The sequence below is a fragment of the Rhinolophus sinicus genome, chromosome 5 (genome assembly GCF_057876585.1).
Source record: "Rhinolophus sinicus isolate RSI-liver-muscle chromosome 5, RSI-T2T, whole genome shotgun sequence".
Lineage (NCBI taxonomy): Eukaryota > Metazoa > Chordata > Mammalia > Chiroptera > Rhinolophidae > Rhinolophus > Rhinolophus sinicus.
This window is the reverse complement of record NC_142505.1, coordinates 104017218-104044784: the sequence shown is the minus strand read 5'-3', so window position 1 is coordinate 104044784 and position 27567 is coordinate 104017218. Positions and strand designations below refer to the sequence as shown.

Here is a 27567-nt window from a genome sequence, read left to right as displayed (position 1 = left end):
CTTACTGAGTGTATGATTGAGGTCACTTTGTGCCTCAGTTTCTTCATCTGGGTAATAGTCGTGCCATTACCCAGGGCTGCTATGAAGATTAGGGAGCTAATTCTTGTCACGTCTATAACACCGAGTCGGGGACAGAGCTGAAAGATGATCTCCCATCCTCCCCCTCCCCAGGACCTCAGCCCCACGTTGCCATGCACCTAAAATCCTCCCAGCATCAATTTCCTTCCCAATGGAGTCCTCACCTCCCACCAAGACCCGTTCCTGCACGGTCCCCAGAGGATGTGGAGGTGGCCTCTGTCCCCATCCTCTCCTCCTGGCCTGCAGGACTTCCTCGCCTCCCTTGGGGTTCCTCCAAGAAAAGCCACCATATCTGACCTGGTGACGAATGCAAAGGCTGGACCATACGTTCCCTGGACCTCAGCCCTCTCTTTTCCTTAATCTTAAGTATTTGGTTGTGTGGTCCTGCCATCTCTTCCCGGAGAAAGGTATATGAAACTATCCACTATACAAATCACGAGGAAGATTCTGGAAGAATTTTCTGGCATCTGTATTCTCCAGCATTCAGCCCTTCCAAGGAACTAGCGTCATGGAGAACATTGTCGGGCGTGGGGCGAATGAAGCAGGCAAATGTGGCACTGGGACGAGCTGGAGTCAGGCTTGTAACATCACTGCAGGCCCTGTGCCTTCCTGACTGTCTCCAGGTGCCACCTGCCCAATCGGGGCCTCAAAAATTCAGCTGACTTCAGAATTAGGCAACAGGGCTTACTTGAGTCACAGGGCCATTTTTTATTGTCAGTAAGAAACAGTAACACTTTGGAGATGAGCTAGAAAAAAGACTGGTGGTTGTATTAAAAAAAATGTAAACTACACAACTTAACCAAAAATAAAATAAAAGAGTGTTTAAAAGGCTTTTCTATGAAGGGCTAGGGTTTAGAAAAATGAAATACAAATACAGCTCTTCATACCTAAGAAACTGGGTTATACAGAGATGTGCCTCGGTTGCTGGGGACAGCATAACGGAGGAAGCCTTCACACAGGTTCCTGGTGCCGCCAAGAATTGGGCTGGGGGGCCCTCACCCACCACCTGCGTCGCTGCTCCCAGAGACGCCAGTCTGTGACCACTGAAGTTCTGGGGCCCCGGTCGGGCCGCTTCCTGTGACTGAAGGCAGCTTTTTCAGGCATCAGTGTCCCACTGTCTCTCTCCTTCTGGAATCTCCTCTTCCTGGCGCCCGACGCACAGCCCTGGTCAGCAGCGTCGTCTCATAGGTCAGAGGACGGTAGGTCGGGGGTCTGCTTGCCCTCTTCCGCAGATTTACTGGCCAGCTTTGTGGGCGAAGAGAAGCAGCAGCACAACCTCAAAACGGGGTTCTCACAGGCATTGGAGTGGGGCTCCCCCGTCCCAATCCCAAGGGCCCCTACACGGATCCCAGTGAGCCTGGGGGACCCTGACCTGGAGTGTGACCAGGCAGGCAGCACCCCCAGCGCTTAGTGCACAGGCTTTGGTGCTTCATGGACGCTGTGAACTTGGGCGCGTCGCTTACGCTCACCGGGTTCCGGGAGCCTCCAGCACCCTCCCGAGGTGGGGGGTGGGGGCGGGGGCGTTTGGAAGGCGCTTAGCACGGTGCCTCATCACACATGCGCAGTGAGCCTGCGATTATTCCAGGCACGGAGCTCTGGTTTGGGAGCACCTGAGGGTCAGATGTGCCAACGGCACCTCCTTTACCTCCGCCAGTGACCCACCAGTGACAGCAGCAGATGGCACTTGAACACTCAGGTCTCGGAAACTCATTTCTTTTTTCTTATTAGTTTCAGGGAGGAAACTAACTTTTAATTAGTAGGATTTTGTAATATAAATTGAATAGAAAAACTTTTGCAAAACAATCGAAAAGCACTTTCAGCCTCAGAGGCAGCTGCCTGTTGTGGCTGTGCCAGGTGCGCCACAGGGCACCGGGTCTGGCACCGGTTCTGAGTCCCAGGACCTGCACATCCCTGGCTCGTCCCTGCAGCCCAGCTGGGCTCAGCGCTGCTAGAGGAGAGGCCAGGGCCCGAGAGGAGAACTGCACTCTGGGTACTGCTGCCCAGCGTTCCAGCCCTTAGGGCCCGGAGCATGCCTCCCTGGGGACTGTGCGCTTGAACGTGCGCGTGTGCTCACACACACACACACACTCCACTTGCTCCTCTCTCTGAGTTGCCCTCTTGGCTCCCTTCACCCCACCCCTCTCCCCCCGCCCCCCATATCCTTCCACCCATTTGGGTTCTCACCATCGTCTTGAAGAACTGATTTACTTTCTTCCGTTTGAGCGTCTTCTTGTCACCTTCTGAGAGGGAGAGGAAGGTCTGGCTGAGGCGGGGGGAAGAGTTGGTGTCGTCTGTCCCGGGCACACCTGCCACCGCCAGTGTAAGGGCTGGAAGGAGAGCGGAGAGCGGCCATGAGTGGGTATGTGGAGGAGAGGCGGTGCCCCAGGGACAGGATGGGTGACTTGGGGGAGGCAGATGGGAGACAGGCCGGGGGACAGAATCCAGGCAGGATGCTGGAGGCCATGTCCTGCCCGGAGAGGCTACTGAAGCTGTCCTCTTGGGCGAGGCTCGCCAGACCCCCATACAATGGCCTGGCCCCATTAAGACTTCTCCAGGGCTTCTGGGCTGGAAACCTGGGGGCTGAGCTGGGGGAAGGCCCCAGGCCTCTGAGCCCTGATTTCCTCAGGGGACGCGACCTTTTGCCAGGTGAGGAGACAGTGTCAGCACACTCCTCCTTCACCTTCCAACATCAACAACCTGGATTTCTCATTTCCCCCAGAGGCAGGGCCCAGTGGGAAGAGCTGGCAGTTACTGACCCCAGCTGGGAGTCACACAGACCTGAAAAATCTGCTACCTCTTGACCCTCGGTTTGACATTGGCAAGGTGGGGATAAAAGCACAGACATTGAGGGTGTTGTGAGGCCTACTAGAGGACCAGAGTGAAACAGTTGGCTGCCCAGACAAACACCACCTCCCTCTGGGGGCTCCTGCCTGGTATGGCGGGCAGTGGTTAGGGCTTGGCTCAGGGGCAGAGGGCCTGAGTCTGAACCCAGCCTCTGCCACTTACTAGCTGGTGACAGGGAGGAAATTGGCATTCCTAGTGTCTCAGTTTCCTCATCCATACAATGGGGCTAATGACATTATCTACTTCATAGGTAGGAACCAAGGGGTAAAGAAAATAATGAAGGAGAAGCAGTAAACACAAGGCCTGGCACCGGTCACCACACAGGAAATAGCCGGCATCTTCACTGAGACCCGCCTGCCGGGTTCCTGGGGGCAGCACTGGTCTGTCTGGCTCCTCTGTGCCCTAGCCCTTGGCACAGACAGCCTGGCACAGAGACGGAGAGGCAGACACTAGAGACTGCTGCATGCCAGATGGAGCACTCTTAGTCATATCATGTCCCCAGTTAGGGCCTCAGGTCCCCCTGTTGTGAATTAGGAATGGTTGTCTGCGTGCTGCTGACCTCCTCATGGGACAATGAATGAGTGATGGGGGAAATAGGTAGCATCTATGCACCAAGCACTCTGCAACTGTAAGATGTAGTGGTGACTTTTATAAGTTCCACAAATAGTCTTCCAGGTCCAGAAAGGAAACATAGGGTCAGGGACATATCAGGGGCAGACTTCTGGCCCCTGGGGAGGCCTGGCTAACTGAGAACACAGGGCTACTTGGTGTGACCAGTGGATTCCCAGTCACTCCTGACTCCAGAATGACAGCAGGCCTCCACCTCAGCTCCAGGTAGGCTTGCTGGGATGGCTTCACCCACAAGAGGGATGGGTGTGGGGACAGTTCAGAAGACAGGGTTGCTCTGAGCAGAGCCTCTTGTCCCCAGGATGCCTGGCCCACTTTACTGTATGGATGCCCATTCTTCACCCCCAGTCTGGTGGCCTGGATTAGCTCTACAACTCCGTGCTGGTTGTGGCGCGGTGCATACCTGGGATGGTGGGCATGGACTGGCTGGCAAAACTCATTTGAGAGAGGATGGATGCCCTGGGGGGGACGGCCGTATGCTCCGAGAGGTTGGTGTCACTCATGAACTCGTGCTTCCTGGAAAGCTGGATGAATACAACACACACACACACCACAGAGACTTAGCATGAGGCAGTTTTGGACTTGAAAAGTTAGTGATGAGGGCTTGGCACGTCTTCTGTGGAGTCATTTGTTCTGTTTTCTATCATTCCTTGCCAGCCTGCCATGTACAGTTGCACAGGTTGCATACTATACAACTCCTGGGAATGGGGGAGATGGCATTCTTTTAGATTATCATGTGAATGACGCCCCCTAGAATTGTGAAACACAGAAATCTTCTTTCCAGCCTTCTCCCCTGGCAAGAGTACCCTCTGAGGCCTACTGGGAAGTTTGTGGAGGATCCTTCCTTCACTGGAAGACATCTCAGCTGGCGCCTTGCCAGGACAGTTAATGCCTCTCCCCCTCCCAGGCTCCCAGAACATCGTCAACAAAACTCTCTTTCAGGGGGAAACTAGGATTTGTACTCAATAGCCCCAAGTCTCAGATTAAATAGTTATTAGTTTAAAAGATGAGAATTCTCAAAGTCAGGGCAGTGAGATTTTCATCTCTGCATCCCTGGGGGGCTGGGCTCCTAGTAGAATCTGAGATGTCAGTGGTTCAAATAGCTCTGGGGCCTGGGGACTGAGGGCAGGAGAGGTAGAAACGCCTGGCCCAGTGCCGGAAGACTACTGTCCTTTTCACTGGGTGAAACCCGCGGCTTCTCCCAGCCTCGCAAAGCCCTGTGTGATGGCAGAAAAGAGACACACAGGCCCGAGTTTGGCAGCCTGGGTTCAAATCCCGGCTCTGTCACATGCAGGCGTCATGGCACCGCCAAGCACTCCAGCTCCCTGTCCAGGATGCTGCCTCTGTTATACCCACCTCACCCCGAAAGTGAGGCTTGAGTGGGGCGGTGTCTGGGCCCCGGGTCCTGCGTCTGGCACACAGTAGAGGTTTGCTCAGGGTGGGGGGACAGGCCTGCTGGCTCAGCCGCTCACCCGCTTAAGGTCCGACCCGGCTGCGGCCTTCTCGTCTGCGAACACCACGCTGCTCCTCTTGGCTCTCTTCTTGGACCTCCTGAGCTTGACCTCCGGCAGCGTGCTCCCCGGGGAGATCGGCTCCTCCTGATCCATTTTTGAGGTCTTGGGGGCTGCTAACTCCAGGTCAAAGCTGAAGGGCAAGATGGACAGCAGTGGGAATTGCAGTTAGAACTCAGTGGAACTGCCTTGCAGGGACCCCGGCTGACAGAGCTGGCAGCGCAGGGTCGAGAGGGAGCTTGTTTAACCTGGCAGTTTGGAGAGCCACTGGCTTAATTTGCACGCATTCAAAATACAAAGAAAGACTGGCAGTGAGAAGAGAAAAATAGGTTAAAAATATGGAGCTGGATTCAGATTCAGACACTGCCATTTTTTAGCTGAATGACATTGGGGAAATCACTCAACCTCTCTGAGCCATTATTTCCTTTTCAGTAAATGTGGATGTGGGCAGCAGCCTTGCAGAGTGGCCACGAGGGGAGGCCAGAGGGCCCCTTAGCACACTCTTGGCCCAAGGAGAGTGCTCGATTCACAGTATCTATTATTACAGTAGCTGAATTGAGCGGAGTGGAGCAGAGGGTCCCAGGAAGGCGGAACCAGGGGGCTTTCTGTGGGGAAAGGAAGGGGGACCCTGAGGGAGGTATGGCGGGTACAGGAGGAGGAGCTGTTTGATGGGGTGTTGGGAGGGACAGGCCCCGGGCAGCTGTGAGAAGATTCCAGACTGAAGCAGGCTCTGTGGGGGCTGCCTGGTGGGCAGCGATCACCAACAGGGTGTCTGCGGGCTGTGGGTGAGTTCTGCAGGCTCCGCAGGAAAAGCCGCCTTGCCTCTCAGGCCTTGTATGGCCCTTTAATGATGCCACTAGGATGGCAGCCTCACGGGGTGGTTGTGAGGCTTTTAATGAGGTGCCAGGTAGGGAAAGGCTTTCCAACAGAAGGGCAGAAAAGTGGTAGGACGGTGGTCCTGGGGCAGAAGGAGTAGGGGTCTCTGCTGGGGGCTGGGCAGGCAGCAGGGGGGTAGGGCTGCCTTGGGCAGGGCTGACCTCTCAGCGGTGGGCTTGCTGGGGGTGCTGCAGTCAGAGTTCATGGAAGCCATGGAGATGACGGACATCTGCCTGTAGGAGCGCAGCATGGACCGGGGGCGGCCCAGTCTTCTGTCCTCGAAGTCAGGCTGCAGCGGGGGGACAGGCTGGTTAGCGGCCCGGCCCCAGGGCGAGGTGGCCCCTGGAGTCATGTGCCTCCCCCTGCCCTTTCTGTCGCCTTCTCCTCCACCTGGGCCTGGAGCTGCTGGGGGGCAGAGCAGGGAGACAGCACACCTTCCTAGCAGGCTGAGGCTACAGGGCTTGTTGTTTAATAGGGCATTTGGCTGGCCTTTAGTCCTTGTTCTAAATCCTTGTCATTTCCCCAGTGACAGGAGTGTTTGTTATTCGTGGTGGCCCTTTATGCTAATGAGAAGACTCACTGTGGAGGCTGGCCAGGCCAGAAAGACCAACCACGTGATTACAGGGCTGGGGCTTTGAGCCCTGTAATGGCAGCTCAACTTCCGGGGAGGGTGGGGGCTGGAGATTGATTTAAATCATGTGACCAATGATCCATCCAATCATGTCCATGTAATGAAACCCTAATAAAAACTCTGGACACTTATGCTCAGGTTCACGTGTCCTGAGGACACAAATTGTGCATTAGGGACCTTCCCAGACCTCACCCTATGCATCTCTTCATTTGGCTGGTCCTGATTTGTATCCTTTGCAGTGAAATTGTAATCCTAAGTATAGCAGCTTCCTGAGTTCTGTGGCATTATCAAACCTGAAGGGGTAGTGGGAACCCCAAAATTTATAACGAGCTGGTCAGAGGTGCAGGTGGCCTGGGAACCCTGGAGCTGGTGGCTGGCTTCTAAAGTGAGGGGAGTCTGTGGAGGATTTTGCGCTTGAAATTTGACCTAAGTCTGGTGGTTCACATCAGACTTATATTGGGGTGTCATGAAGGCCGTGTTAGAACAGGCAACCTGACTCATGGACCAACTCTACCAGAAAACGGGATGCCTGAGTTCCCCTCTACGCCATTCCAGTATAACTCACTTCCGCTCTCTGGGCCTCTGTGTTCCCGTCTGGAAAATCAGAGCAGTGGGATGGCCACTTAGGGACCACACAAAGTCGATGTTTTATGATTCCACTTTCTGAGGACAAGGAGAAAGGCGACATCCCTCTGAGCACCAGGCCAAGTGCCTCTTTAGGCCATGGAGCTTATTAGTGGCCCAAAGCACTGGCTTTGGAGGCCAAGGGAACCAGGTACAAATTCTGACCTACATTCACTTGCTATGTCGCCTTTGGCAAGTTACTTCACACCTCTGACCCTCCAGAAGAGATACAAGGGGTTAAAATCCTTCCTAGCTCCCAGGCTCCTTGTGAGGACTAAATGATCTAGTAGGTGTCAAGGGCTTAGATCAGACAAGGCACATAGTAGGTGCTTCACCCACGTAACTTTTATTATTAGCACAGTCCCTTGAGTGCTAAGGGCTCGTTTTATAACTGGTGTTTGTCTGAGGGTGACTTTTGAGGAACGCAGTTTACAGGGAGGTGCCCTGGGATCAGCTGCTCCCGTGACGCTGGCCCTCAGGTCGTTCTCCTCAAGGGCAGTTTCCTTGGCTCTGGCCCCTCATCCTCCCTCAGCCCCCCTCACCCCTCTCTCCGCTCCCACCCACAGGGACCACCATACCATCTCTCTGACGCCATACTCCTTCTCCACCTTCACTTTCAGGCTCTTGAAACATTCCTCCATCCGGTCGTGGAAGGGCCGCAGATTTTCTGACACCCTTTTCTCGTGGATCTTAATCCCAGCTCCCAGGAAGGGGATCTGGAGAGAAAGGTGGTGGACAGTGAGCCCGAGGCGGGGCTCAGCTTCGGCCGCCCCACAGAGCGGCTGAAATCCTCTGCCTGCTGAGACATTCGGTTCCTCCGAGACCTTCACACAGGGTCAGCATCCCTGGGACAGAGGCGAGCCACAGCCTTGGGGTTCGCTCTGCATGGGGGAGGAAGCCCTGCAGTGCCCTTGCCCCACTGGAGGGTTGGAGCCCCCATTAGAGGCTGTATGTGTGGTAAAGTCTTCCCCGTAAGGGGTCTGAGGGCGAGCGTGGGCCCAGAGGGCAGGACTCTGTGTTGCTTTGACTTGAAGCCTTGCCCAAGAAGTTCTTGGGGGTGCACAAGGGAAAGAGTGAGTGTCAGACGCTGGGAGAAAGCAGAGGGAGGCGCTGAAAGGAAAGGCGGCGTGGGCACAGCCCCATGTCACGACATGGGAAATGTGGCTGTACCTTACGTGGCTGCTGAAGAAAGGAATGGAAGTGCTAATATCGGGGAGCTAGCCAGCCAATAGGGAATGTTTTACAATGATGCAAAAGCCTTGGGAAGATGAGGGAGGAGGAGGAGATGACTGAGGTGAGGGAGTTAAATTCTTACTTATCAACAAAGGAGGTCACTGGATACTGTCTGCACGGCAGCTAGAAGCACAGCCACTGCGCCAGGCATGGCGGCCTCTACAGGGAGCAGCTGAGATAGTGTCATGGCCTCAGGGAATCACATGGGGTGCGCAAAGTGGTAGAAATAGATTATTTTGAAGGAACTATGATAACTTTTCCATGGTTGGTAACAGAAAGACATTGCTGCCTCTTTCTCTTGGAGGTCTCCCCGAAACAACAAAGCAAAGCAGAAACTGAAACCTTCAGTGAAAGTAGGAGACACCGACGAACGTGACCCACAACATGTCAAGTGGAAGGTGGGTAGAGGATGGACACTGACCCTCCAGATTAGAGGAGGGAGTTGATAAGAAGAGGCCAATCTGCCTTTGGGAAGCCAGGAGGGGTTCAGGGATTGGAGGCACCAGGTACCTGAGAAAAGCTGAGGAGTCAAGGCCGAACACCGAGGGATGGGCTGAAACGCTGTGACAAGAGCAGTTAGGTCTGGTAATCTATAATTAAGGAGGGGCAGGCCCAATTTTGTCCAGCCCTGTATTTCTGTTGCCTGGCACACAGTAGGGACTCAATAATATGAGTTGCAAGAATAAATGGAATGGATGAGGAACAGCAATTTGCTGTGTGTAATAATGCAAAAAGGCGTGCCTTCACCCAGAGTTAGGGTGCCGGGACTCTGGGTGGGAGGGACACAGCGGGGGGCAATCCCCTGTTCCGGGGTGAGTGGGCCTCTGTAACATAGCCGCAAGGCGGGGTGCGGGATGGGGCTAAGGAGAGGGCGGCCACTAGGGGGTGCTGTCTGCAGAGGCCTAGCTAATGGCTCTCAGAAGCTGGGACATCTAAGAGGCGCTTTCAGCCTCCTTTTCTCTTTGTAGCATCTCTCCATCAGCTCCGAGATTTTGGTAGAACGTCCTTAGAAGGCTCGGCCTGGTATTAGCTGTGCTATGAAGCTGAGTCCAGGCTTTGGGTGCGGTGGACACAGCACGGAGAATCCATTACCAGGTGATACGTGGTACCCAATGGAGAGGCCCCGGGCAGCGAAATGGATTGAGAATGACATCTACAAACCAGATAAATTTGTGTGACAGTTTAGCCCACTCTGGAGCACCCCAGAAACATGAGGAAGGAAACCAACCAAAGCCTGGCCTCCCTGCTTCCCAATTGGGGGTAGGGAGGGGGAGTCATTATTTGAGTATTAAAGGACATGATGACCTCGGAGGGCTGGGAACCTTGGGGATGCCTGGGGTTTACAGGTGGCACAAGGTAAGAAGGGAGAGAAAATTCCAGACACACAAAATGCATTCAGGAGAGTACTTCTGTGCAGTGCTTGGTGTTTCATTTTTAAAGCCTCACTTTGCATAAATTGGTAGAGGCAGAGAAGCACCTGAATTCGGAATCCTTATTTTAAGAAAAGAGGCTGCACCCAGTGTTTGTCACTCCCTGATTTCCCCAGAGTAACAATGACTCCCAGCACAATAGCTGCTCATCCGTGCACGTTGAGTGGTAAGAAGGGGGGAGGACACCGGGGGGAGGCAACTCAGAGAGCTGTCCCTGTCCTCCAGCTGTGCCCTCAGGAGCGCACCCCCCACCAGTGGTGTTCCGAGTGTTGGGTGGTCCATGGAGAGCAGGGAGATGCGTAAGGAGGGGGCTGCAGCCTGCAAGAGCCAGGTCCTCTGAGAGCCTCTGGGGGAGGCATCGGGTTGGGTGGATTGTTTTTTCTCTAAGGAGTGGGAGAGAGAAGGAGGGAGAGAAAACACAGGAGAGAGAGCCAGAGAAAGGAGGGGCAAACGAGGGAGGGAAGCAGAGAGAGGAGTAAGATGGGAGGTGTGCAGAGAGAGGCAAAAGACAGAGCAGGGAGGGACAGAAGCAAAGAACTTCTGAGAGGGAGAGAAGGAGACAGATGTAGAGAAAGAAAGTGGGAAAGAAGGAGAGTATGGAGGGAAGGCAAGGGCGCTAGGAGGGAAGCGAAGACAAGCAGACAGCAGAGAGCGGGGCCGAGGGAAGGGCTGTGCCTTCCGGGTCCTCTGGTTCCAGACGGCAGAACAGCTTGTGCAGAAGGTAGGCCCTTCACCAAAACCCAAACAAACCCAGGCCTCCATTATTTTTAAAACCTGATATCCATCTGAGCATTATCTGCAACAAACTAGGTCAGCCTTAGAAGGACAGGTAGGGTGGGGGCCAAAGTCTTCTATTATCTGATTGGCACATGCTGAGTGTGGGGGGAAGGTGGTGGTGGGCGGGTGGGACAAGCCACCTCGGAATTCTACAATTAATAAAGCAGTTTTTGCAACATGCAATATGGCATCTCTGCGGCATCCCAAAGGTTGCAGTGCCCCAAATCCCAGTTCCAGGGTGAGCCCACTTAGGTGAGATACAGAATCAGAAGAGGGGCCAAAAGACAGGAGGACACGTTAGGTTAGGCCATGGCATCAGGGGCTAGCTGAGGGCGTGTACAGTGAGATGGGGAAGGGAGGAGGGAGGCAGGCTCCCCAGTGCAGCTCTACTGTACCTGCCACGCTATCAGGTCCTTGAGGCGGCTCAGTTTGTCCTGGTCGTCAGGGTGGGCCCTGCTGTATTCTTCAGTGAAGAAGGCCTGGAGAGGGCAGACAGGTATTTGGGGTTTCCTGTTCATTTGGTGTGGACCCCTTAACCCTTCTCTCTGGCGCTGGGAGCGGGTTCTACTTGAGAGGGGCAGCAATGAGGTCGCCTGTATCTGATGGGGCAGGGACCTGTAGGGACCCACAGTGTTTTCTCTTCCTGGCGGCTCAGATCAGTACCTACTGGGAATGAATGGGCCACAGACCCCAGGGCAGTAGTTCTCAAAGTGGGGTCCCCAGATCAGCAGCATCGTATCCCCTGGGAATTTGTCAGAGATGCACATTATCAGGTTCCACCCAGACCTACTAAATCAGAAGGTGGGGGGAGTGCACCTATGTGTTCAGGGGCCCTGCAGGGGATTCTGGTGCATGGTCTAGTTTGAGAGCACTGCCCCCAAGGACAAGAAACCACTAGGGAATTCCGGCTGACCTCCACCTCCCTCACTGTGTGTGATCCTGGCAGCCCCTCGCTCTTGCTGGAGCTCCCGCCCTCAGTGTGTGCACACGTGCAAAGGCTGTGCAAAGCCTAACCGACGATGATTACGTGGGGTATCTGAGGGAGCTGGAAGGACTGTTGGGTGACTGGAATTACTATCCCTGAATTATGTTACTGTTTTGTATTCTTAGTTTTGCATCAATGAATAACAGAAAAGATAATAGGGAATTTATCATGAGGTTTACTAGGGTGAGGAGTCTGTTGATCCCTCAGTGTCTCCTATAATATAGGGTCTAGGTAAAAACTAAGGAAGGTCTTTCTATTCTACTTCAATGCTAGGAAAAGTTATGCCCCCCTACTGAGAAATTGGTATTTTTTTCCCAGTGGGAAATTGGTATTTTTTCTCAATTCCTCTTATCTGATGGCTTTTCCCTTTTTGCCATGGACACCAAGAGGCTCAAAAATGAAATCTGTGGGTCAAAGGTGTGGGGGGACCAATATCTGGAGGGACCTTATAACCTGGGTATCGAGATAACAACCCCCCACCCCACCCCCCACCTTGGAGTTAATCTTCTATCCTTTCCTCATTTCCCAGGTTCTGGGCGTCATTCCTTCCCATTTGTAGAAGACATTTCAAATCATATACTTTGATTCATGGTTCCTCGATTTTTATGGTATGGGCCATGATCATCCCAGAGCCTTTCCTTGGCACAGGTGCCCGATGTGCCCAGTGGGCTAAGGGGCCCTTATGACCCCTGCTTCTTCCTACCACAGGACAGTGTATGGCGTTGAGTGTGGGACAGAGATGAGAAAGAGGCTGTAGACTCTCTGGAAGGTGAGTGAGGTCCCACCAAGCTGACGTGTCCCTTTGGGGGATCAACAGCCACAGTAAATGAGTGACATGCAGCTGTGTCTGCCTCTGGGTGCTCCGCCACTGCTCTGCCCCTCACCAGGTCTGCACAGCAGAGCGCTCACCTTCTCGTACTTGGCAAACCCCCCCATGACAGCAGGGTCCACGATCCCGTTCAGAAGCATGGAGAGCGGGTTAATGGGGAGGCTTTCGTCACTCTGGTACTGGTTTATCATCATCAGGATCTTCTCGTTGGCCGTGGACATGGTTTCAATGGCGTTCTCCAGAGGGCTAATTGTGGTCTGTTGAAAAGGAGATCACCCAAAAGAAAAGGTCTTAGCAGGTCGCTTTAAAAATAGATATAATTATTGGTATTGATTTCCTTCGGGGTTGGAATTCAAATGAGGCAATGCTCCCCGCGGGGCTGTAGCAGGCTCTTGTTGTAATTAGTGAGGGAGCTGTCTGCTGTCTGGGGGGAGAGAGGCTGACTTTCTTCTCGCGAGAAAGGGACGTCCCTGGGGAGGTGGAGGCAGGAGGCGTCGGGCACATGCTGGGGCTTCACAGGTTGGATGTGCTACGGAGAGGGTTTCCCTTCTTGCTACGTGGGTGAAATGTGCTCCAATTCAACTCATCCGGTATTGCTTGTGCACCTACTATGTGTGAGCTGTTGCTGGAGAGATCAGAGCAGCTGGCAATATGATTGCCCAGCCTGGCCCATTGTAGGACTGAAGCCTGGTTGTCGTATGAGGAGTCACTGCTCCAAGGTAGATTCAGTTTAGTTAGGAAGACAAAACTAAATGCCTCTCCAACACCCCTTAGCAAGCAATCAAAACAGGACACCATCAAATGCTAATTGGCCGAACTGCGTGGTTCTCAAGAGCGTGGGGACTAGGGTAAAAAACAGAATAAGGGGTCTGCAAACTTTTTCTGTAAAAGAGCCAGGTGGTAAATATTTTTGACTTTGCAGGCCAGACAGTTTCTGTTGCAACTACGCAACTCTGCTATTATAGGGAGAAAGCAGCTCTAGGCGATATGAAAATGAAAGAGCTTGGTTGTTCCAATAAAACCCACAAAAATGGGTGGCAGGTGAGGTCTGGCCCACAGGCCATAGTTTGCTGACCCCTGAACTACACTAGACAAAACTGAGAGCAAATCTGAGCTGTGTATATGTTTTTTTCCCCCTTGCTGTGTGACCTTGGGCAAATTTCCTAACCTTTCTGAGCCTGAGTTGACACACTGGTAAAATGAGGCTAAGAAAACCTACTCAGAGAATAACTGATAGTTATTGTTATTCATTCTTGTAGGTGTTTGGACAGAGAACAGCAGTTGTCCTAAGAAGGAAAGACTCAGGCAGCTTCCTTGAGTATGTAGCAAAGATTAGTTGAGATGACATTTGAATCAGCAGAATTCTTTAAAAAGTGTCACCTGCATGTCACCCACTTGTTATTATAACTATTAGCGATATGAGAAGGGCAGAACCAGCCTCTGGAGCCACTTGGTCATCTTTTTAAATCATTTCCTTAAATCCCTATGAAATCCTAATGTCCTCAACCCTTTTTCTTGTTTGTGGACATTTTTAAAGATGGCTGTTCTCTATAGGGAGAAGGCCCTGGGAGTAGCAGTAGACTCTCTTATTATGTCACTGATACTCTCTCATTGTGTCACTGTTACTCTCTCTCTCTCTGTCTTTCACACGTATACACATCTAACACATTCAAACATGAACACACAGGTGCATTCACACACACATACACACACACACACACACACACACGATGTGAACTAGAGTGTAGAGTGGGGGGGCTGCTTGGCCTGGTGGGGGCAGCAGGCCATATTCCACAAGCTGAAACCCATGGTCTCATTTCTCCCTAGTGCACAGACCAACCCTGCAGGGACGTTACGAAGCCGTGGTCTAGACTGAGTTCTAAGGAAAATCTATCACAGCCACGAAGGTTGAGCCCAGCACTGCATCTGATTTTAACAATAGCCTGGCATGTCTGAAAGACACAGGCTTTAAGGAGGTTATTAAAAATGGCAAGTCTTATTGATTGGCTTTCCTCTGCATCTGTGAAGCTATTTTTGAATCCCCAAGTCTTTAATCTCATTATAGCCATCAGGAACAGAGAACGAGAATGACCATTCCTTTGGTTTCTCGTGCATGGGCACTTGAGTAGACTAAGTATACAGCTGTCAGAGCAGACTTATGGGGGAAATATATATATTGTTTGGTGGAAGGCCTGGATGTCAGGAGCCGATCGCAGCAATAAAAGCGATAGTCACAGTAACCCAGATGGCTCCATTTATCGACTGCCTGCTATGTGCCAGCTCACTCTGGGTGCGTCATACATATGCTCTCATTTAATTCCTTCAACAGCAGGTTAAGTAGCTTATCCAAGGGCAGATGGCGGCAGAGCTGGGGAGAGAACTCGGTATTCTTGCTTCCAAAGGCAGGCTTCTCCCACCATATACAGACCAAACTCTGCAACCAAGCTTGCCTCAAGCTGGCTGTTGGACTGAGTCAAGTCCTGAAATCTCTGATCTCTTTCCTAAGCTGAGTCTCAGTTTCCTTATTGGCAGTATCGGTGTGTATATAATGCTTGCCCAACCTGCTGTGAGGGGAAAATGAACTAGTGGAAAATGGGAATAATTTTAGAGAGGGGGAAAGCATCAGCCCAAAGATAAAGGGATGGTAATCCCTTGCCGTCCAGTCAGTGGTGGTTCATATTCTTCAGTTACCTTCCTGAGTCCTCTGAGGAAGCCCCTGAGACGCACGAGACAGGCGTTGGTACTACGTCTTACTTGTGTCACTCATTCCTGTGGCAGTTCCAGTTCCATCTTTGGGCCTCGGTCTCCTCATATGCAAAAGAGCCAGACAGGAACCAGGAAGGGCTGCAAACTGGGGCTCTATAGGCCACTGAGAGGCCTGGAGAGCTCTATTGTTTCGCCTGCATATGAGTTCTAATCTTTAAAATTTTACTTCAGTTGGAGAGACTGCCTCAGCTTCCACCATCCCCTGCTGTCTCAATGTGACTGTCTGACATATTTACATATTCTTCCTGGTCTCCAAAGGTATTTACATTTGTAACTCTTGGACTAATTGACCTCTAGAGTGTTTTTTGGTTCTGAAATTCCATAGTTTTTCAACCTCTGTTTGACGAATGATGAAAACTGAAGCCCAGGGACAGTGTTTGTCCGACAACATACAGCTTGTTAATGACCGAGTTGAATTTAGGTCTCTGACTCCTAGATGAAGGGTTGTTGTAAAGACTGCATGTTCTCTGGGTCAAGACCAAGAAAAAAACTCTCCAATGAACAGAACCTACACTTGAATCCCATCAGAAAACACCTCTCTGTACAAACAGTCCTGTTGTCATGACAATTCATGAGAGAAACAACCAAGAACAAGGTGTGAATTCATGGAACATAAAAACAAATACTGGGAAATGAACTTACTCAGCAGGAAGGAATGAAACTTTGGTGTCTGAGACATCCTGACATTCTTGGTAACTCCACTGAAGGAGGCTATTAGAGATAAATCCACTCTGGTCAACTTTCTGGAGGTTTTCCCAACCCATTCTATCTGAGGATGTCAGGATAAAAGGATTTAAAAAAAAAATGTTGACTATTTCTTTCCTAACTTCAGAATCCTGAGTCCATAAAATAAGGTAACTAGTTCAGGCAATATGGGTGTCTGCATATTGATTGATTCACAGATTTAGTGAACAAATATTCTTGAGCACCAATTATGAGCCTGAGGCTATTCTTTGCACTTGGTGATATGGCAGGGAACAAAATAGACAAAAATCTGTCTTCCTGGAGCTTATGTTATAGTAGAGCTTATATTCTAAGATGTTATATCTAATGTTTCTAGGTATTAACAATCAACACGCAGGCACATTAGATAGTGTATTAGGAGGTGACAGGTGTTTTGAGGAGAAATACAGTGGTAGAGAGGAATGGGGAGTGACGGCAGGGGCTCCCTCAGTTTACCCACAGTCTCATGGGGACACAAGAGATGAGGCACCTTGCTGAGCATCACTGGAGGAAAGGGCATAGCGAGGGCCAATGGGTAGAGAATACAGATTGGTAGACAGTGTCTGATTCTTCACTTCAAAATGAGATTAACGATAGTACATACTTCACGGGGTCTTGTGCGCATTACATGGGATAATGCTGTAAAGCCCTAACACCGTGCCTGGGATACTTCTCAAGCTTATCATGGATTAATTTGTCCCTTGAGTAAGAACATGAATGGTTTCTTTCTTTTCAGGGTTTTACTTATTGTTAGGGTGGGAGGGGGGTACACTGAGGAAGGATGAGAGAATGAATCCACTCTAGGCGCCTGATATGGGAGGTTAAAGTCAAACCCCACCTCATTTGCTAACCTTGAACAACCCATTAACTCACTTGGCACCTCAGTTTGTTCATCCGTAAAATGGGAGGAATAATAATATTTATCTCTCAATGTGGCTGAGGGGTTAAATCATGCAATTTAGCATAGTCTCAATGTTTGCTGATCTCCTCCTCCTCCTCCTCCTCCTCATCATCATCATCATCATCATATTTTCCCCAAGATCTAGGCCATGCCATGGAAAGGAGAATGGAGGGCCTCTGGGCTGCTAGGATCACTGGGAGGGAGGTGGGCATTAAAGGCTGGAGTGAGTGGTCTCAGTGCTGATAATACAGTAGCCTGAGAACGTCAATCAGACCTTTTCCTCCTCTGTGCACGGCTCCAGGTCATTCAGTAGAGAAACCAAAGTCCTTATAGTGGCCTATAGTGTCCCACAGGATCTATGTCAGACACCACTCACCCCTCATTGTTCTGATCCAGACACAAGCTTGTCCGGGCCCCAGGGCCTTTGCACTTGCTGTTCCCTCTGCTGGAATGTCCCCCTCTTCATATCAGCATGGACAGCTCCCTGACTTCCTCCAGGACTTTGCTCAAAAGCTATTTTATCAGGGAGGCTTTTTCTGGCTACTCTATTTAAATAGCACCTCTTCCTTCGCCTTTCACTTTCCTTTTTCTCCATAATGGTTATCGCCATCTGACATTTCATATATTTACTTTGACGTTTTAATCTGTCTTCCCCACTGAAATGTTAGTTTCATGCCAAAATCTTCAGGTCTTTCTTAGAACAGTGCTTGACATGTGTTAGGGATTCATTAAATATGAGCACGTATTTATTGTATTAATAAATAAGACATCCTGAATATGCGCCTACTTTTCAGGTTTCCTCACCACCACTCTGACCCTTCCCCTGTATCCTGGGAGCTGCAAAATTCTTAGCTATCTGAGGATGCGCAGACCCTGAAATGTGTTGGGAAGTAACATACATGCTATTTGCACAAGGAAGTTCAAACACTTGCATTCTAGCCATAGCTTTGCCTCTGCGATTTCCCCTCTCTGAGCCTCAGTTTATCCAACTATAAAATGGGTTCATAGTGTGATTCTGCAAATGTGCCCCAAGGGGCTGCTGGGACCGAGAAGATATAAAGGGTGATTGAGTGGATGGAGTCCCAGGCCCTCTGCCTCACCCTGCATCCAACCACAGGAGCTCCCCATTCATCAGCTTTCACTGCATCGGGTTTCATGTGCGAGGAAAGCAAGTTATCTGCTCTTACTAAAAATCTGAGCACGTATTTATTGTATTAATAAATAAAACATCAGTTTGGATGCCACTTCAGGTACTTTCCTGCACTGGGATTCCTTGACTCCCTTTTGTTCGTGGCTTCAAACTAAAGCTTGTCCCCTTTTCACAGTCCAAGAGGCTTCCTGAGGCTGGGAGAAGTGTGCCGCGAGGCCCGGAGACTCACCTGGGACATATGCACCACCTCAAACCAGCGCAGGATCCCCGGAAGCTTGTAGGCAGTCACGAAGGAGGTTCTCTCGATCCACATTGACTGTCCCATGTGGGGGCAGGGGGTGACAAAGGCAGGAAAGCAACACACTTATGAAACCTGGGTATCAGAGAAGCTTGGCGGGAACCCAGACAGGCCCCCAGGCTTTCCATCCACCCCAAATCAGAATAAATACTGCAAGACCCAAAACAGACTCTCACTTCACCCTGAAGAATTCTTTCCCAAAGAGAAGTTTAAGCTTTCCCTGGACTTAGGTTAGGCTTAGTAAATTTTAACCTGGGTCTCTGAACAATGCAAATTTTAGGCAATATTGAATGCATCCACCTGCATTTTCTCAGGGAGGGTCCGGAGGGCTCATTAGCTTCTCAAAGGGACGGTGAGTCCCAAATATGAAGAATCACAGTCTAAGGCAAAGAGCTAAGAGAGACTTGGAGCCACCTCCTCAGGTCAGCCTTAGCCCTTGGCAATAAAAACCAGGTCCTAGTTGGGTAGCACACAGGGGAGAGGGGACTGAAATCGCTGTGGCTTATTGGTATTTCCTGGAGGGTTTAACGTTATCAAACCCCTGCCTAGCCTGAGGGGTCCTGTCTTCTGGAAATGAGAAAACAAACCCAGTGGAAGAGACCGGGCATGGGTGTGTGTGCATCGTTGTCAGCGGGTGTTTTACTTTGGCTTTCGATCAAATTCCCTCCCATTCGGAGGTTGGCAGATACCTGCTCTGGTTGGTAAGGGGGGCCCCAGGAAGTGGTCATGCTGCTGAGGGGGAGGGGAGGTACTCACGGCAAACTCGTTCTCAGGGTCGACGGTCCCCCTGCGCACTGGCCGCGAGTAGTGGAACCTTTGCACGTAGTTGGATTTATAAAAGCTGCAAGACAAGAAGACGCTGAGGCTCCTGGTAGCGTAGCGCTCTCGGCTGCTGCCACAGAATCTGACCTGACCCTGTCCAGGGAGGACTGTTCAGGTCTGGCAGCGTCCTTGCTGTAGCGTTTAAAACCAGACCTTCCTTGCTAGGTGATTTAGAAGGTAGACTGGTGGGACGGCCTCCTGAATACATAGCAGGTCGTAGGGTTGGGAATCCCAAGGAGTTGGGATTCTTGCGTTGCTGCACACAAGGGTGGCTGGCTCATCATCTCCTGTGACCTCAACGAAGGATCTAGACACACCTAACCTGCTGTCCCAGGGGAATCTGCCAAAGGTTTCTTTAGGTGTCCCAGTCACCCCCAAATCACACTTCCTGAATCTCCAGTGAGGTTCTGACCTCAGGCCCAGCCGCACAGAGTGCTGGCTGTCTCATTGGTGTCCCCTGCCCAGGGGGGCCTGACCGAGAGGGAGACAGGAGGCTGAGATCCACGTGGAGCTGCACCTGCTCAGCCGTGTGCACAGATGTGAGGCTGCGGGGAGGGGCTGCCTTTCCCTGAAGGAATGGGCCCTGCTGCTTCTTACAAAGGAGCTCCTGCTGCCACTGGTCCTCCCGGTGGGAGGCCTCTTATGAAGGCATCTGAGATGCTGTGTTGGGAACCTGGCCTGAGGGGGTGAGGTGCACAGATGGGAGGGGCTGCCTCGTGCCCCACAGGCTCCACGGCCCTCAGGCCTCAGGGCCTCACCACTGACCTTGCAATCTGGTATTGAGCAGATTGACACCTGCCTTCATGCCACTTCCTCTAATGTCCCCTTGACATACTCTGAATATATCCATTGTCAATGCACAACCTTAACAAATGCTGAAAAGGTGTCCCTTTGGGACACTGTGCTCTGCATGCGCACTGCACCCCCGCCCCCACCCCTCCTTCATACACACACACGCTCTGGGATCAGCCTGTGACAGCTTCTCCACGTCCCGTTCAGCGACTCTCACTGCTGCCTACTGAGCGTCCGCTGTGCCTCAAGGCAAACCATACCCTCACTTCTCCCATCTATCTCTGGCTTCAGCCTTCTCCGGGGCGGAGCCCAGATGGCCAATTCGGGGTGATTCTTCTCCCAAGAGGACAGGGGAACAGGCTGGCTGAGAAAGAGGAGGAATTAGGAGGGCACTAAGGCTTGTCTTGCCACCAGCTCAGCGTGGCGGCCCCATGGGATTTTGCTCCCCATCCCTCCTCCCGGTGAGCTGCAGGTCTTACTTTATGATCTGGTCGGGCACTGGCTTATTCTTGAACCTGGGGTGCTCATCCAAGACAGGCTGGACAGTGAAACACTGGATGTCTGGGATGCCTGAGTTAAGGGTTCACAACGTGTGTGTTGGCTGCAGGGACAGTTCCAAGCAGAGCAGGTCCCACCTGAGACCTCCCAGGCCAGCCCTTCTGGGCTCAAGTTTTTACTGAATAACCAATCTCAGGTTGCCGTCTGCTAGCTAAGTCCTAGTGACCAGTGAGCGGCCAGAGCTGCCTGCACTTGCAACCCTGCCTGGCGGCTCAGCCCCTGCTAACAGTCAGTTAGTACTGCCTACTCATCATTATCACTAATGGTAATGCCGTCTAATGCATTTATCGCTCTCAATCAACTGCAGAGCACATCTCCCCATGGTCTCCTTTCACCTCTCCAATTCCACTGAGCAGTGTTATAATGTAAATCGTCCCTGTTTCATAGAGGAGGGCATCAAGGTCAAAGAAGCCAGACAACTGGTTGAAGGTCGCTCCGCTTGTGAGGACAGAGCTTGGGCTTCTTTGACTCTAGACTGCTACTCAGTGTGGCCCTCTGACCAGCATTATCATTACCTGAGAGCTTGTTAGAAACGCGAATCTCAGGCCCTGCCTCTGACCTACTGAATCAGAGTCTTGATTCTTATAAAATCCTCATATGCATGCTCACATTTAAGAATCACTACATTAGAGCATGCAAATACATGCCATTTTACACGCCACCTCTGAAAGTGTGAGGGTAACTGCCTGTGGCAGGATGGTAAGGCTGTGTCCAGGCTCAGTGGGACAGAGCTCCATGATTGATTAGTGATGCCTGCCATGGGCACAGGATACAGGAAAAGCACCATGTGGGCCGGATCTTTGTCACGCGTATTCTAGAGCTTTATTCATTTAAGCCGACAATATGGTAAACCAAAGGAACAAAATCAGTCATCACGGGTCCCATTCCTGAGCCCCGCTCCCATTCCCTACTTTCCATAGTATCTTAACCCATCTCTCCTCTTTAGGTACCCAAGTTCTCTCATTGCTCTCTTCTACTAGACGACCACCATCACTCCTAAAACTCTTCTCCTGGGCCCAACATTTCTGCCAACTCAGGGATCACCAACTCCTCTTGCTGGCATTCAAATGTGCCAACGTTAGAGTATGGAGTATTCAAATACTTAACTATGATCCCAGCCCATTTTCCACCATTATGTCTGGGTATCCAATAGCTACAACTCCTCCCTTTGCTTAGAACACCTGCCACATCACCACCATAGCCCGCATGAGCACTCAGTCGGCCCTCAGTCAGGTGCCGTTTTCCCTCCTCCACAGTGTTTGTCTGTAGTTGGCGCTCTTAACTCTCAACTCTGGTTTCCCCTCCCTCACCGCTCCCAGTGGCTTGTGAGCTCTCTGACAGCTATGATTCTTCCACGCACAAGAACTAGCGAAAACAGAACTTGAAGTTAAATTCAACTGTCCCTCCTCCCCACAAACTCACTGCATAGTAACATGTTGGGCGTGTCCGGTATTTTCGAGCATCCTCCCCGTAAACATCGTGGCCATAAGCATTTTTGCTGCAGACATGTCCACTGCAGAGCGAATTTGCCATAAGGCGATTTTGTCATAAAAGATAAATTAACTGGTTGACGGTTTGGTTTCATTTCTCCATTGACAAATCAATTTAGATACATGAAACACTTAATGTATTTAAGCTAGTGGCCATGACTGTTGGTTTCATTTCATTTCTCCATTGACAGATTGCTGCAGCGCTCCCATTCTTATATAAATCTTAGTTCTCATAATGGTCTCATAATGGGGCGGTCTGAAAATAGTGGACGAGTGACAGGAAACACGGTGTAAAACTTACTGGGCCAGACTGCATACTATACTATGACAGAAAATGATCACGTGCCAGTTTGCAGATCCTTAGCTCACACTGTATGTATTGTATGACTAACATGTCCCATCGAGCTTTTGAATATCTATCAATGGACATGGGACAATATGCAAATGCAACTTGACAATTTTAAAAAAAAAGGATAGCAATAAAGTCTTTTTAATTTTGTTATTCACTTTTCCCTTTTACAGCAAAATTGCCTTATGGCAAATTAGTTCTGCAGAGAAAATGTTCGCGGTAAAAATGCTTGTGGCCAAGATGTTTAGTGCGAAAATACCTAGGATTTATGTTGGGGATTTAATTGTTTTCCCTCTGAAGAGTATTGTGACGTCAAATGAGAGTCCCTTAGAGGGGGAGAGAGAGAAGGATGTTTAAGACAAATGAATAAATGTCACTGGAAAGATTTCTGTTAGATGCAGGAAGACCATTTTCTTTCTGAAGCCATACAGCCAACAGCCTTCTCTGGGAGGGAAGTCACCCTGGATTAAGTCTAGGGCAGGATCTAGCAAACTGTGGCCTGCAGGTCAAATCCAGCTCACCATCCGTTTGTGCACGGTCCACAGCTAAGAATAGTTTTTATATTTTTAAGTGAACTTTAAGTTAAAAAAAAAAGAGCATTTTGTGACATATAAAATGCTATGAAATTCAAACTTCAGGGTTCATACATAAAGTTCATTAGAACTCAGCCACAGCCACCCATGCCTGTGCTATCTGTGGCTGTTCTCCCACTATAACAGCAGGGTTGAGAGTTGTGACAGAGGCCATGTGGCCCAGAAAGACTAAAATATTTCCTATCTGGACCTGTAGAGAGAAGTTTGCAAACTCCTGTTGTAAAGAAGTTTCTAGGTCAAGTCTACTGATCTTAGCAACCATCCTTGGTCCAAGAGTATAACCCAAAGCTAGTGACACCAGGAGGACGCATGGCTGGACTCTCACCATGTGTGAATCTATGCATAAAATTGTGGCCCCAGGGTCTGGGCGGAGAGGAGGGTAGGGGACAGGAGACACCCAACCAAGAGACCTTTGCTTTTCAGTATTTTCCCCACCTGGAGACCTAAGTGGGAAGACATGAGATCTGTCACCTTTCCAAAGTGCTTGCTGGCATTTCAACAAGTGAAGGCAAGAGAACAGAGCACTAAGAGCTCAAGTTTGGGGAAAAAGCAGACCTGAGCTCAAATCCTAACTCCATCACTTCCTGTGACCTTGTGCAATCTGCTTACAGTTTTTGAGCCTCAGTTTTCTTATTTGTAAAATGCAGAGAGTAATCATATCCCTCTCCTAGGATTATTATAAGGATAAAATAAAACAGTGCATGCAAAACGCCTAGTATATGAACAGTTAGTAATGCACCTTCTGTTCATGAATCTTAAACAAAATGATGACATTATAGAAAGAATACAGACTTTGGGACAGATAGATCTTAGAGTACAAATCTCAATTCCATCACTACCTAGCTTTGTAATTTGACCTGTCTCCCTCACATATTCCTTCTCTATGAAGTAAGAAAAATTAACACCGACCTTATAGGGGCTTATGGGGATTAAAGGAATACTGCTTATAAAGCACTCATCCCATGCAAAGTACGGAGGACATTTAACAAGTGTCAGACCTTCCTCTTTCCTTTCCACCTGGTTCTGGGCACTGAATCAGGCCTACATATCATTCTATGGCCCAGGAACACATGCTCTCTCCACCCACCTCAAGTTAAAAGGCCACGGGCCTGTTCGGCACCAAATGTCCACTTAGAAGGGCCTTATACTAATCCCGTGTCTCGCCTGTAACCAAACTCACATTTGTAACCAGCCAGCCCCACCACCAGTTGCATTTCCTCTTGCAAATAACCATGGTAGAGCAGGCATGAAGGACAGGCGCACATAATGAAAAGGTTACAGATGAATATTTATCACCCGAGGGAAAAGATCTGTTGGATTATGGTTCTGCAGACTTAGCAGACCAGCCATGCAACCTGTCAATCCCATTTTAAAGGCTGTAACTTAATTTGTGTTAAAGGGTGCAAAGTGGGGAGCCAGGCTGGGTGAATGCACCTCCGCTCAGCTGCCTGCCTTAGCCTTGGGCTTACATACTTCCTGCCACCGGGAGCCCTGCATCCTGCCCAGGACCAGCTCCCGGCCCTATGAACACCACACCCTGCCCAACCTCATGGCGTCATCTCATGTCACCTCTGCACGCCACTGAGCTGGCTCCCTCTCCCTGACCTTTCTCTAGTTGTCTCTCTCTTTCTTGTTTTCTTTATCTTTCTGTTAATCAACCAGTATTTCCCTATTTGGGCCAGGCACTGTGGGAGACGGAGGAATTACTGCAGTGAACAAGGCATCACAAGTGTCTGCCCTCATGGGGCTTACAATCTAGCTTATATGTACCTTTAAAAAGCACAGGAGATAACGGCAGACTGGAACGGCAGATCCGTTCTCTAAAGAAAACAGAGTTTGAGACAATATAGTCATAAAGAGTTCAGTGAAGGCCATGTTAGGTGACCATGGAAGACCCCTTCCAGCAGGTGACCCCCAAGTAAGGATCTGAGAGGTAAGAAAGGAGCTGGGGGAAGGGCGTGCCTAGCAGAGGGAACAGAACACGTACAGGCTCAGAGGTGGGAACAAGCTGGGAGTGTTTAAGGAACAGAAAAGAGGTCGGTGTGGCCAGAGGGGCACGAGAAAGGAAAGGGAGAGTCTGGGGGCAATGGCAGTGGAGAGACCGGCAGGGGCCTCACTCAGGAGTTCTGATTTTCTTAGAAGAGCAGTGTGGCACCATGTCAGTTCTTAGGACCCGCGACGCTCCTTCCCAGTCAGGGGATAGTCCTTCCATCTGTCTAGGACGCCCTGCCCACGTCTCACAATGCTTGGCTGGTCACTCACCTTAAACATCACCTCCTCAAGGAAGCCTTCCCTGCCCTCCTAATCAGAGCACCCTGCATAGCCTCCTCGGCGATGGTCCCACTTTTCTAAATACATATTTAATGGTGTAATTAATTGTTCACTGTGTCTTTTACTTATTGGGCTCTAAGCTCCCTGAGGTAGGACCACGTTGTGAGTATAACCCCCAGCACTTTGCATAATGCTTGGCACAGAGTCAGAGCTTGTTAGCATTCATTACAAGACTGACTGACTGAATGAACGAACGAATGAGCCCATGAATGCAACATTTGCAATTTCCTGAGATGGGTTCTTTGGATCCCACACTGGACACTAAAACTGGCACCACAGCAATGATTCTGGCGGCAGCTCTGAGCTCTGAGCGAGGGCTCAGTGGCTCTAGTCCCGGCAGGGCTGCCCACGCCTGGCCCCTTGGCTGGGGCCTTCTCCAAGGATACACTGGCCTGGGGCGTTCTTCACATCATCGCCAGGGGAAGAGGTGGTGTTCATCTTCTCTGCATTGGGGAACTGGCTCATCAGCTGCATCTGGAAATCTTCTCTTCGCTCGTACTCCTTCCCTCGGTAGATGAACACTTTGTTCTGCAGAGAAATGACACCATCAGAGACCTCAGGCCCAGGCTTGGAGGACGTGGGCCAAGTACAGCTGGGAGTCTGTGACACGAGCACAGCGCATGGTGACCTCCTATGGACCCTGGTCCTGTCTGCTTCCCCTCCAAGGAAAGGAGGGGCTCAACTCACTGACCTTCTAGCTGGGGACACCACTTCTTTAAAAAGATTGGCTCGAAAGGGAGAGGAGATCCCGGATGCCGAGAGCTTCTTCAGACTGTCCTATGTGCAGCTTTAGAACAATCCCTCACTCGGCCTTCACTGTTAGCCCCTATCTCCTCCTTACGTAACCGCAGAATTTCTCTCCCGCCTTCAGTGGGCCACGTGGGCTGGCGTGTGGGATGGAAGGACCAGCACTGGGGTCCTGTATCACGTGGCTCCTGGCCCTGGCTTCATGGAGTCACACACTTTACCTCCCATGACTACACCAGCCTCTTCTAGGTGAGCAGTTTTCACACAGGGTGGGATTTTGCCTCCTACGGGACACTGCCACTGTCTGGAGACATTTTTGGTTGTCACGACACGGGGGAGGGGGCCTACTGGAACCTAGTGGGGAGAGGCCCGAGATGCTGCTACACACATTTCAATGCATAGGACAGCCCCCCACAAGGACGAGTGACCTAGTTCAAAGTGCCAGTACAGTTGAGGCTCTCGGCCAGGTCCGTGCAGCCTCTAACGGCCCCTCATTAGTCTGTCCCAACCCGCATCTGAAACCTCTGTACGTCAGGGCTTCCACCTGTTGGATCATCAGAGGGGCCCAGACTTTTACAAGTTCGGATTCCGAGGCCTCACTCCAGACCTGCTGAAAGGGAACCTGTGGGTGTCGCACCCGGGCACAAGTGTTTTTAACGAGTTCCTCAGGGGGTTCTGGGGTACGATCAGGTTGGAGATGTCACCTCTTTTCCATCAAGGAAACCACCACTATCTACGCCTTCTGCAGTTTGTGTCCACTCTGACTCCACATTGACTGTTACAGTGAGTGATTTATCTCCTTGACTAGACTGTAAATCAAGTGGGGTCAGAGGTCAGAGTTATTGCTTCTTTTGTATCTCCCTGAGCTCGGAACTGAACCATAGACTCAGACTAGAAGGAAGCCTATAGCTGACCAGTGAACTATCCACCAAAACAGTGGTTCAGAAACTGTGCTCCACGGGTCCCCAAAGGTCCCCAAGACCCCTCATGGCCTCACAAGATCAAAGCTCTTTTCATAAGAACAGTAAGCGGTTTTCGCCTTTCTCACTCTCATCCTCTCACGAGTGTACAGTCGAGTTTTCCAGAGGCTGTGCGATGGGGGACATCGCAACAGACAGAGTGTAGAAGCAGGTATAGGCATCTCGCTATCTTCTCTTAATCTGGACATTAAAGAGATTCGCAGAAATATGAAACATCTCACTGTTTGCACTAATTTTTAAATTGGAAAATACAGTTATGTTTCCTAAAGATGCAATTTATGTTAACATGTGATGGGTTTATTATGGCTATTTTTAAATAATTTACATTTCAACATTTTCTTAGTTTTAATTTTAAATATGGTAAAAATCGATAGAGTCTACAAATACAGAAGTTCTTTTGGGGACCTCCTTAATCGTTAAGAGAGAAAATTGGGGTATTGAGTCCTAAAGGTTTGAGAACCAGCGCTCTGCAGTGCATGCTGGGTAGCAGGGTCCTCCAGCCTCTCTCTGAATAACTCCTCCCAGGGATGGGGGGACTCCTGATCACAGAGGCAGCTCTGGTGACTGAGTCTTTAGAGAAACACAGGGGGTGCCTGAGGTGACAATGATGGAGGGGGATTGG

The 27567-nt window shown here is 50.5% G+C and overlaps 1 protein-coding gene across 1 annotated transcript in view; it reads right to left on the bottom strand.

Moving 5' to 3' along the window:
* Positions 1 to 766: 766 nt before the first annotated feature.
* Positions 767 to 27567, bottom strand: part of DOCK2 (dedicator of cytokinesis 2) — a 362510-nt gene continuing 335709 nt past the window's right edge. The window contains exons 41-52 of the mRNA XM_019741000.3: positions 25605 to 25746; positions 20377 to 20458; positions 19040 to 19124; positions 18215 to 18301; positions 12526 to 12702; positions 11027 to 11110; positions 7770 to 7907; positions 6098 to 6225; positions 5022 to 5193; positions 3953 to 4073; positions 2263 to 2405; positions 767 to 1323 (exon numbers count right to left, since the gene is read on the bottom strand). Of these exons, the coding sequence (XP_019596559.3) occupies positions 1261 to 1323; positions 2263 to 2405; positions 3953 to 4073; positions 5022 to 5193; positions 6098 to 6225; positions 7770 to 7907; positions 11027 to 11110; positions 12526 to 12702; positions 18215 to 18301; positions 19040 to 19124; positions 20377 to 20458; positions 25605 to 25746 (1422 nt within the window). The 3' untranslated portion in view covers positions 767 to 1260. The remainder of the gene's footprint in view (positions 1324 to 2262; positions 2406 to 3952; positions 4074 to 5021; positions 5194 to 6097; positions 6226 to 7769; positions 7908 to 11026; positions 11111 to 12525; positions 12703 to 18214; positions 18302 to 19039; positions 19125 to 20376; positions 20459 to 25604; positions 25747 to 27567) is intronic.